This window comes from Crocuta crocuta, unplaced genomic scaffold (assembly GCF_008692635.1).
Source record: "Crocuta crocuta isolate KB4526 unplaced genomic scaffold, BGI_CrCroc_1.0 scaffold180, whole genome shotgun sequence".
Lineage (NCBI taxonomy): Eukaryota > Metazoa > Chordata > Mammalia > Carnivora > Hyaenidae > Crocuta > Crocuta crocuta.
In genome coordinates this window covers 680,135-692,399 of record NW_027527549.1, presented here as the reverse complement: position 1 = coordinate 692,399, position 12,265 = coordinate 680,135, and the positions used below count along the sequence as shown (strand labels likewise).

The 12,265-nt window shown below is 39.3% G+C and overlaps 1 protein-coding gene across 1 annotated transcript in view; it reads right to left on the bottom strand.

Moving 5' to 3' along the window:
* Positions 1-12,265, bottom strand: part of LOC144234444 (membrane-associated guanylate kinase, WW and PDZ domain-containing protein 3) — an 86,689-nt gene that overhangs the window by 45,591 nt on the left and 28,833 nt on the right. The window contains exons 5-6 of the mRNA XM_077767796.1: positions 11,769-11,943; positions 7,894-7,973 (exon numbers count right to left, since the gene is read on the bottom strand). Coding sequence (XP_077623922.1) covers positions 7,894-7,973; positions 11,769-11,943 — 255 coding nt within the window. The remainder of the gene's footprint in view (positions 1-7,893; positions 7,974-11,768; positions 11,944-12,265) is intronic.

Below are 12,265 nucleotides of genomic sequence, written 5' to 3'. Positions count from 1 at the left end.
ACCTAACCATATTTTCCTGGGTTAGAAGCCAAAGCATTCTCCCTAAAAGCTGATTCAAAAGGAAAAACCACTTCTGGCATATCCAGCAGCTGGTCGGTTTTAAGGCCCATGAATTTATCTTTCTCTCCTGTCTCCCCATAAGATTTTTCTTATTTAAATACACGAATTGCAACTGTTTTCTCATTGTAGAGCTGATAATCCTCTTTTATCATCCTCTCGACTCCAAAATAACATCAATTTGTTTTAGCCTTTGGTAAAAAATTTAATCTCTCTTTCATCCTAAGAGGAAAGGGGTGAGTTGAGTATAAAACAGATTCCTGGTGTTGTATTTTTAAGATAACTTTGTAACTTAAACAACTAATTATTTTATTTGAACGAAAACAGATAGGTACAGGAATTAAACTGTTAGAGCATGAATATATGGTTGGGTTCTGAACATTAGAAGACTAGGAAGGAAAAGGTTTTAGAACCTAAGTTCTAAGTTTTAGAAACTAAGGGTTTTCTAGGACATCGTAGGTGTTTAGTAGAATGCAAACAATAAACATCTTAAACCGCAAAAACTTACATTTAAAATATCATTATTACTATTATCCCCCATTGAGCACCTAACTCAGCAAAGCATGATGGAGAATACCAATGTAGGTCAGATACAGTATAGCTGGAAATACTGTACTGTGGGGCTATTTCCCCCATTGAGGGAGGAGGCCAAGTGCATGGTGGAAGTGTAATGGCTGGCTGGGCCTCAAACAGGCTCAAGGCTCCAAACTGTGGGATTCCCACAGGTGGTACAGGTGATGTTAGGAAGGCAAATCTAGTTGTGGGGATGGAAAGTAGCCCTTCCATCAAAAAGTTGTGAGGGGCACCTGGGTGGCTCAGTTGGTTAAGCATCCCACTCTTGATTTTGGCTCAGATCAAGATCTCATGGTTGTGAGATCAAGCACTGCATCAGGCTCTGTGCTGAACATAAAGCCTGCTTGAGATATTCTCTCTCTCTGCCCTTCTCCTGCTTATGTGTGCACTCTCTTAAAAAAAAAATAAATAAAAGTTTGAAACATTCCTAGAATACTAAATGCAAGTGTGGTTGTTCTATCTTAAGAAAGTACAATTAGGATGACCATATAATGTACTGTCCACTTTTGAGAGTAAAACGGAACACTATTATCATTAATTATGCTGGCACAAAAGGACTCAGTGGAGTTATTAGTCCCAGGCTGGCCAAGACATATTGGCCATCTTAATGTAAAGAGCATCAGGGGGATGTACTCATTCAAATTTTTAAATTTCCATGGAGGGGAAAGAATGGGAGAAATATTTCTAGGGTCTCTGACCCCTTAACTTTCTTCTCCGAGGAAGAAAGACTGTCTTATCTGGCTTGTGAGTTCCAGAGAATGAATTCAGTATGCTTGGCTCAGGCCTTCGTGAGGTCCCTTGCCATTCTGCAGGTCAGCCTGCCTGCAGAGGGTGCAATCTGGTCAGATTTGCCTTGTCTGCTGTGGGGAGGAGGCCCAGCTGTGAAGAAGCCAGAGACTGAGTGCTGAAGGGTGCTTCCTGCAGGAGTAGAATAGCAGGAAGTTCATGTAGAAGCAGAGCTAAAGCCATGTTCACTCATCAGCTAGCATTTTAACCCATCTGATTCCTGGGTCTTCTTTTTTACTCCAAATTGCTGAATGAAGACAGACTTACTATTTATGGCTTCCACCCAGAATTTCATAGAGATTAAAAAATATTTTCAAGAAGAAGAAGATCAAAATAATCTGGGGGACAGAGTAACTTCATCGCTTCCTTTTTTCCCCCCTTCCTTCCTTTCCTCATCCCCTCCTTCCAAACATGTAAATCTCTACTAAAGCGATATATAGATGTTCAAGACAAAAGTCTTGAAACTTGAAAGTCTTATAGAATACGTGTATCTAGTTATACTGCATGTAGTATGTGCTACACTGAAAATATGCATATGGTACTGCTGGAGCACAGAGAAGAGAACACCTAACTCTGACCTGCAGAGAATGACAGAGGAGGCTTCGAAGAAATTATACTTCAGAAGTGAGTTTGGAAGGGTAAGTAGGTATGAGCCAGGTGAACACAGGGAACGAGGCTTGTTCCTGGCTGACGAGACTGACATGTGGCAAAGGCAAAAACTATGTCATATTATGACACAAAAATATTTTGGAAAAAGAAATACTTTGAAAAAGAAAATATAGACTGTGGTGCAATTGTAAAAAAAAAAAAAATCTTCACTATTTCACCAAAGAGTTTAGATTTTATTCTGACGATAAAGAGCCATTATAGGTTTCTAAGCAAGGGGCGGATATGAGGCAGTTATATTTTAGGATTTATAGCCCCATGGAACCAAAGGTTTTTGACCATGTAGCCTTATCAGCCAAACATTTCAAATGTACTTCCAAGATGTCTATGTCTATTCATAAATATATATGTACCACTCTAATATGTACATAATAAAGCATACAAAACCCACAAGTTTAAAAAGAAATAAAGACTTCATAATCATTGCGATTTTACCTCAATGTGGCTTAAAAAAGCTCACATGAGCGGTGCCTGGGTGGCTCAGTCAGTTAAGTGTCCGACTTCGGCTCAGGTCATGATCTCATGGTTTGTGGGTTCGAGCCCCAGGTCGGGCTCTGTGCTGACAGCTAGCTCAGAGCCTGGAGCCTGCTTCAGATTCTGTGTCTCCCACTCTCTGACCCTCCCCTGCTCACGCTGTCTCTCTCTCTCAGAAATAAATAAAAAACATTAATTTTTTTTTTTTTAAAACAGCTCACATGAGGTATATGAAGTATCAGCTCTGCTGTTCACTTACTGGTCACGTAGGCCTGCATAGTTGTAGTATCTTCAACCAGCAGTATCTATGCAAAATCTTTAAGCCACATTTCAATTTTTATGAATTAAAAAGTATGTAACCTAGTTTGTATATCCACTTAACTGGGCACAAGCAAACTGTAAAACTTCACAGTGCTTGACAACTTGTGTTATGTTCATTTTTCCCTCAAGACACTCTAAGTCCTGTACATAATAACCTACATAAAGAATGAGATAAAAGAGTAGAGAAACTTATTTTTTTCCCCAGTAGGAGCATAATGAAAAATAAGCTCTAACATTTTCTTCCTGTACACCAACAGACAATCTGAGCACCACCATTTGGGAGAGCACTCGCATAAACGACATACTGGAGGAAGAGAAATAACTGGAGACAAAGACCAAGAGGAATCCAAGCTCATGGTGACTGGAAGGATAGAGGAAGATATAAAAGTAAAAGATAGGAAAGCATACAGACAGACAGCTATATGAAAAAGCCAATAGAGCAAAATGTCCATTATAGTATCTCAGCAATGCGTAGATTACTGTAAAATTCTCATAATAATATATGAACAAAATATTGAAAAAAGAAAGAGGAACAGGAAACAGGATAGGGCATAGAGCAAGAGGTAAGGAAGAAGCAAATAGGACCCCGAACATCTGGCCCAGATGATTATGAGCATGGTACCTGACACAGAAAGAGGGATGGGGGGACTTTAGGAGAAAGATGTTCAGTTAAGTTTTAAGAACGTTTACTAGAAGGGCTACTTAGGCAGTTTAAAAAAAAAGTCTCAAATTCAGTAGGAAATACAGAGACAGAAGTCAAAACAGGACAGTATTAGAGATCCAATAAGGGGACTAGCTATAGTAAATAACGGTTAAATCTGCAAAAATAAATACATTCTACAAGGGAAAACAGGAAGAGGCACAAAACTAGCTGAAACAATCAGGGGTCAGGAAAAGGAATGGAGACTAGCAATAGAGACGTGCCCGAGAAGACCAATACCGCATTTATAAGCTTTAAAAGGTAGAATTCTCTGGTATTATATATTCTAGTTTGCCTTTACAGTAGCTGATTTCACCACATAGAACTTACTGATGAAAGCCTTTAGACAAGAGAGGTATGTTATAAGAAATTATTTAGGGGCACCTGGGTGCTCAGTCAGTTGAGCATCCAACTTCAGCTCAGGTCATGATCTCGAGGTTCATGAATTTGAGCCTGGTGTCAGGCTCTGCACTGACAGTCCAGAGCCTCCTTAGGATTCTCTCTCTCTCCCTCTGCCCCACCCCCACTCATTCTCTCTCTCAAAATAAATAAACAAACATTTTTTAAAAAGGGGGAAAAAAAGATCTCTCATGCTCTTAATCTTTATTCCCATCCTCGCTGCTGGGCAGCCACCGGTAATCTACTTCCAGCCTCTAGAGATTTGCCTTCTCCAGATATTCATATAAATGGAGTCATGCAGTAGTGGGTCTTTTTGTGTCTAGTTCTGTCACCTAGAATAACATTTTGAGGGGCGCCTGGGTGGCTTAGTTGGTTAAGCGTCCGACTTTCGCTTAGGTCATGATCTCGCGGTTCGTGGGTTCGAGCCCCGCGTCGGGCTCTGTGCTGACTGCCAGCTCAGAGCCTGGAGCCTGTTTCAGTCTGTGACTCCCTCTCTCTCTGACCCTCCCCTGCTCAAGCTGTCTCTCTCTCTCCTAGAAATAAATAAAACATTAGAAAAAAAAAATAAATAACATTTTGAGGTCTGCTTGTGTTGTAGTATGTATATGATTTCACTCATTTTTATTGTTGAATAGTTTTCCATTATATGTTTACACCATATTTTACTTATCCATTCATTGGCTGATGGCCATGTGAACGGTTTCCTCTTTTCGGCTTTTATGAATAATTCTACTCTGAATATTTATAGGCAAGTCTTTGTGGACATGCTTTCGTTCCTTTTGGGTAGGGACCTAGAAGTGGAATCGTGAGGAGATACAGTAAATTTGTATTTAACATTTTAACAAACTGCCAAACTGCAATTACATCTGCCTAGCACCTTGTAAGGGTTACCATTTCTTCCCAACTTCACCAACATTTCTTATTATCTGTCTTTTCTGATTATAGTCATCCTAGTGGATAAAGTGGTCTCACTGTTGTTTTTAATTTGCATCTTCCTAATGACTAGTGATGGTAAGTATACTTTCTAGTGGTTATTGGGCATTTGTATATTTTCTTTAATGAAATGTCTATTTAAATATTTTGCTCATTTAAAGAGCACCTGCATGGCTCAGTCGGTTAAGTGCCCAGACTTCAGCTAAGGTCATGATTTTGTGGTTCACGGGTTCGAGCCCCGTGTTGGGCTCTGACAGCTCGGAGCCTGGAGCTGCTTCGGATTCTGGGTCTCCCTCTCTCTGCCCCTCCCCTGTTTGCTCTCCATGAAAAATAAATACTTTAAAAAAATAACAAAAAAATATTTTGCTCAATTTAAAGTTTGGTTTTTGTCTTCTTATTAATGAGTTATAACTATTCTTTTCTGATTCAGGGTGTAATTTCTTTGTCAGATACATATTGCAAAGCCTGGGGCTTTGACTATTCATTTTCTTAATGGTGTCTTTTGATGAATAAAAATTTAAAATTTTTATTAAGTCCTATTTATCAAGTTTTTCTTTTATTTCTTTAAGTAGGCACCATACTCAGCATGGAGCCCAACGTGGGGCCTGAACTCATGATGTTAAGATCAAAACCTGAGCTGAGATCAAGAGCTGGACACAACTGACTGAGCCACCCATGTGTCCCTCAAGTTTTTCTTTTATGGCTCCTATTTTTGTGGTCTGTATAATAAATCTTTGCTAATCCCACAGTTATGAAGATATTCTCCTAAATTTTCCTCTAAAAGCTTTATGGTCCTAGCTTTTATGATTAGGATTTCAGTTCACCTGAAATTAACTTTTGTGTATGGAGTGAGGTATGGTTAAAGCTCATTTTTCCTAATGAATATCCAGTTTTCCCAGCTCCATTTGTTAAAGATTCGTCTCTTCTACTGAACTGATTGGCAGCTGGGCTGCAGATTTAAGTGATCACATACTGTGCATCTATTTCTGGATGCTCCATTCTGTTCCAGTGATCTGCTTGTCTACCCTACGTCAATACCACACTGCCTTGATTACTGAGCTTTACAGTAACTCTTCAAATCTGGTAGCCTATGTCCCTTACCTCTGTCCTTTTTAAGACCATTTGGCTAACCAGAGCCTTTTATTTCTATAAATATTTTAAGAAGTGGCTTGTCAATTTCTTCAAGACAGAGGATTTTGATTGTGACCGCATTGAATCTTGATATCAATTTAGGGAAAACAAACATCATTAACAATACTGTGTCATTCAATTTAGGAACACAGTATATCTTCTTAATTATTTTAAGTCTTCATTAAGTTCTTTCAGGGATATTTTATAGTTTTCAGTTTATCTCGTGCGTCTTTCAGTAGATTTGGTAATTCTAGGTAATTTTTGAATTTTTAAAAATTCAAGGTAATTTTTCTTTTATCATCGCAAACAATTTTTAAATGATTCATTTTCCAATTGGGTGTTCCTAGAAAAGCTTTTAAGGGACGCCTGGGTGGCTCAGTCAGTTAAGCGTCCAACTTTGGCTCAGGTCACGATCTCACAGTTCGTGGGTTCGAGCCCTGAGTCGGGCTCTGTCTCAGCTGTCGGTGCTGACATCTCAGAGCCTGGAGCCTGTTTCAGATTCTGTCTCCCTCTCCCTCTGATCCTTCCCTGCTCACGCTGTCTCTCTCTCTCTTTATAATAAAAAATTATAAAGAAAAAAGAAAAGCTTTTAATATTGCAATCATGCTGAAAAAAAGTGTAACTTGTTTAATTTTTTTTAATAGATTGGAGTTCAATCTATAGGAAGACGATCTGAACCTCATTCTTAGCCATTCTTTTTTTTTTAACCAAGGTAAATAATTTCTCATTCAGTGATACAAAATGAATGCAAATTTTATTCATCCTCACTCTGTATTCAAGAAGGCAGAGCAAATAATTTTCATTGGGGTAAATTCTATATTTATGTATAAGACTATACTATTAAATACTGTATAGTACACACAAGCAGTAGTATCTAAGAATTCTTAGAGGAGGGGCGCCTGGGTGGCTTAGTCGGTTAAGCGTCTGACTTTCGCTTAGGTCATGATCTCGCAGTTTGTGGGTTCGAGCCCCGTGTCGGGCTCTGTGCTGACTGCCAGCTCAGAGCTTGGTGCCTGTTTCAGTCTGTGACTCTCTCTCTCTCTGACCCACCCCTGCTCACGCTGTCTCTCTCTCTCTCTCCTAGAAATAAATAAAACATTTTAAAAAAAAAGGTTTAAAAAAAAAGAATTCTTAGAGGAATTTTTCTACTAAGCAGTAAAAATTGTGTGCAGGCAGGGGTGGCAGGTTAGGGTATGTTTCATTGAGTTTCTACTGATGGTCTCAATGAAAGATTAGCTGAGGCGCCTGGGTGGCTCAGGAGGTTAAGCATCTGATTTCACTCAGGTCATGATTTCACGGTTTGTGAATCTGAGCCCCACATCAGGCTCTGTGCTGACAGCTCAGAGGCCTGGAGCCTGCTTCTGATTCTGTCCCTCTCTCTCTCTGCCCCTCCCCTGCTCACACTCTGTTTCTCTCAAAAAAAGTGTTTTTGAATTAAAAAAAAAAAAAATGAAAAATTAGCCATTGATACTAGCATATCTGTCCTAGTGATACTGAATTAAATATATTTTTGAAGGTTCAATAGCCATGATGAAGCTACCCCACGGTTGAGAATGTATCTAATTTGTTAAAATATTTTTCAGAAAATTAAAAATTTGCCTTTAAAGCAAATGTAAAACAAAGGCCAGTGTACTTTTATTAAGACTTTTAAAAACAATTTCACTGTAGAATCTTCAAAAAGAGAGAAAGTCTTTTCCTAACATTAGATGCAATGACAATTATTAGGATCAGCTGAGTATGATATCTACCCACTGCTTCTGTACATTATGATTTTTAGGGTTTTAGAAAAGTCACTGAGAAGAACAAGGGGGATTAGGAGAATAAGTAACAGTATAAAAGATTTCTGAATCTACCTCCGTCTTCACAGTCTTCAGGGGCTTTGGCTTTCTTACAAAGACGAGGATCCAACCAGGTGGTTGTCTTGGTATTGTGGCTGCAGAATAAAGATTTCAGTTAGAAACAGTAAAATAAAGAGGCAGAAAAGTAGTTCAAAAGCAAAGATCAAAAGTGACTAAAAGGTATATGATGTTTGCACCTTTATCTCCGCCAGGCTCTGTTTGCACACCTCGGATTTGATAATCCTACTTTCTCGGTCTGTTACATGGAAACTGGCATAAAGGGAAGGCAATACCAGAGGTACTAATTTGAGAAAGAAGACTATAAGGAAGGGGTGAAATTCCAAGTACAGGCTAACAGACGCTTACTTAAGCAGTCAAAAATGTTTCAAAGGGTGGGAACATAGCCCCAAACTGTGCATTATCCAGTTGAAAACGCTGCACTGAAAACCTTGTTTGGTGCTGGCTGAATTCCTCCCTCCCTCCCTTCAAAAAACACTATTTCTTGAGTACCTGTGATGTGTGGGCATTGTGCTGAGGGCTGGGAATATAGTGATGAACAGATAGATTTCCTGCCCTCAGAAGGGCTCTTTAAAATAAGAATTTAGGGGCGCCTGGGTGGCTCAGTCGATTGAGCGTCCGGCTTCAGCTCAGGACACGATCTCATGGTTTGTGGGTTTGAGCCCTGCGTCAGGCTCTGTGCTGAGAGCTCTAAGCCTGGAGCCTGTTTCAGATTCTGTCTCCCTCTCTCCCTGCCCCTCCCCCGCTCATGCTCTGTCTCTCTGTCTCAAAAATAAATAAAAACTATAAAAATAAAAATAAAATAAGAGTTTAACAAAATAGGGGCGCCTGGGTGGCTTAGTCGGTTGAGCGTCCGACTTTCGCTTGGGTCATGATCTCACGGTTCGTGGGTTCGAGCCCCGCGTCGGGCTCTGTGCTGACTGCCAGCTCAGAGCCTGGAGCCTGTTTCAGAGTCTGTGACTCCCTCTCTCTCTGACCCTCCCCTACTCATGCTGTCTCTCTCCTAGAAATAAATAAAACATTTAAAAAAAAAAAAAAGAGTTTAACAAAATAAAAAGTTCCCAAGCATCTTTCTGCGACATGTACATAAAAATGGGCACTGTTAGTTAAACTCTACAAAACAAAATTTTCATCGGTGTGGATCATACACTGAAGAGGGAAAAGGAAGCAGGAACCAAAAGACCCTCCATCTACCCCTCACTCAGGCTCCTTTTTACAAAGCCGGCCACAGATGCTTTCCAAGAGCAGTGCCACCGGCAGCAAAGTACTAATTCGAAACCCAAACCATCGCACTGCTGAGAAGACAGTTTACACATCTGAAGCAGGAGGATATTAAAGAAAAAACTGTGGAGGAAGTTAGACGGGAGGACAACAAAGTGTAAACTGAAGTTATTACCAACGTGGTAGGACAATATCACTGCTTGATGTCCTCATAAGGAGATAAACACCCTAATCTGTACGCTAATTCTTCAGAATGAAGCCAACGGTTTCAGGGCACGAACCCTCCCGTCTGTGCCTCTCCTGACTCCTGTTCTCTCAGGGCCGTGCAGCCCTCCTCACACACGGCCGCGTAGGACACTAGCTGACAGACGGCAGCAGGAACACCTGGGTGTGCTGCACACTGGACGATCTGAATCGGAGAAACTGGGATCGTGTCTAGAAAGACCGTTACCCATTCTGTCAAAGAGATAATTTCCCCACACTCAAGCCAGTTAAAGAGATTTCAGCAACATGAAAAGGATCAGGACTCCAAAGAGGCTTAGCAGCACGTAGATGGTTAGGAAAGAAAAATCATGCACGTATCTCGCTAAACCAAATTCACAACTGTTACTTGAGGAAAGTTACTTGAGGAAACTGTTACACTTCAGTTCCAGTGATCCAACATTTTTATTGCTAAGTTAGCAAATGTAGAAAATCTCGTAGGATTTTACCCAGTATTTCCCGAGGTGAAAGAAATGCCCGTAGAGGCTATCCCCAAAACATGATAGCTAAAGGCTACAGACCTATATTAATATTCTTTTCTTACAGATGCAGGAGTTAATAGCAGCAGTAACACAGATCAAATACTTTAGCTATAGCAAACAAAAGTGCTTTACCTAGCAGCAAGTAATATTCAGCTATCTTGCGGTTATGAACCCTTGATCAGTTATGTGGTTTGCAAATATTTTCTCGTATTCTGCAGGTTGCTTTTTCACTCGTCGGTTGCTTCCCTTTGCTGACTAGTTTTTACAGTTTGATGAAGTAAGTCCCATTTGTCTATTGCTGCTTTTGTTGTCTACAGTTGCTGTGTCATATCCAAGAGGTCCATGCCAAACTCAACGCCATGAAACCTTGCCCCTGTGCCTTCTTCTAGGAGTTTTATGGTTTCAGGTCTTATATTTAGATCCTTGATGTATTTTAATAATATTCAACTATAGAGGCATTTCTTTTATAAATTCTCTCCCCTCTCTATAATTTACCAATTTATCCCCATCTGCAGGAAAAAGTACTGTCAGATTCAATTTCTCATTCTCTGCTTTTAAAGATACTCTGGCTTCTTCTAATGACTCTACAACTTACTCAAGGACTTAGTCAAAAGTTTAAATTACACTTGAAAAAGCCCTTAAATTATTCACAGAGAATATACCTGATTTTGTCTGTTTTGCATAATCCTTGTCATTAATGTTTACATTAGTGCAGAATTAATAATGTACCATATATGGTAAAAACAATACATACAATACACACAAAATCTATGTCTTTTAAATACTAGAATCCCACTTGGTAGAACAAGATGCTCACTCTCTGGGACAAATGCAGAATTTGGGACTAAATGAAGAAACAGATTTAAGTCTCCCACTCCTAATTCATTTTAAAGTATATGTTCCTTAACTGCAGTGTCCAGCCCTCAATATTTTAATTGTTATTTAACTGTTATATTCTGTGACTTCACCACATTCATATTCTACCTCCAGGCAAATTATTCTAAAGAGGAGAATGACAGCTGCATTAGAACATAAAAATGCTTCATAATGAAGCTCCCAAAAAATCATTTATTCATACTGATGACATAAAAATCATTTGTTATAGTATTCTCTGGTCTAAACCATATTAAACTATAGACTGATCAAATACATGTGGTTCTATGTCTCTATAAATATATTTATATTAGTGCTTTCTCATAAATTAGGTTTTATCAATTTATATTGTACCAATTAGTCTGAGGATCAGTGATATTTCCCTCCTATATTATTCAACTACACTGTATGACTACATCTAGAACTAAAAATATTAAGCTCAGATAATAAATATGTCCTTCCTCCAGATGATGGTAATTCTTGAAATGCTCATTAAGTTAGCCAATCTACCAAAAGTTTAAAAAAATAGCAAGGCAAAATACTCTTCTCATGGCTCATTCTTCATTATTCATGATAAACCTGTTTTTATTCTCTTGTTTTTACAAAACCAGAAGTCAAATACACTATTCCTTTATCCAAGTCAAATAAAAATGAAATATTATCCAGGGAAATCATCAGATTTAGGATCAACTGTTACTTGTATGAAATATATATGTATATGTATATATATATATTTAAATATTTGTTTCTTTTGAGAAGGTGGAGATGGGCAGAGAAAGAGGAAGACACAGAATCTGAAGCAGGCTCCAGGCTCCGAGATGTCAGCACAGAGCCCGACGTGGAGCTTGAACTCAAGAATCATGAGATCATGCTCTGAGCTGAAGTCAGATGCTCAACTGGCTGAGCCACCCAGGCGCCCCAATCTTTTTCAAGAAATTAAAAAGAAACGGAAGCCTTGTGAAATGAGAATTAAAAAATGTTAAGACAACCTCGCAGTGACGGGGTGTGTTAGAAGAGATACAGACATTTGCTTACTCAATGAAGTAGATCATCCCCGTGTCGGTGTAGGCCATTTCCCAGTTTTTGGGTAGAGGTTCCAGGTTCTCGTCTCTCATCATATAATTTCTGAAGTCCATGGAGCTATTTGTTTGGTTGTAACTCGGGACAGTCTTCATCCAGTCAGAGGACTCAGAATGCCTCTCTCTGTTTTCTGCCATTCAAAACAGAACAGCGTGCAAAGTAGGTAAAGTTACACTCTCTTCTCTGCATTTCTACCAAAATGTCAAATATTTATTGCAAATTTCCTTGTGTAATATGTCCACGTTCGGCCATAATTTTTGAAGTGACAAACATACTAAATTTTTTGCACTTGTGAAGTGACATGAACCCAGAATAGCATCTCTGATGTGGTCTGGGAAAGAAGCAAAACCAATAGCGGAATCGATTCAGTACATCGTGAATACGCATCTGTCACCTACTACCGCAAGAGCAGTCACAGCGCCTCTCATTCTGTCCTTTTATAACGCCAGGCT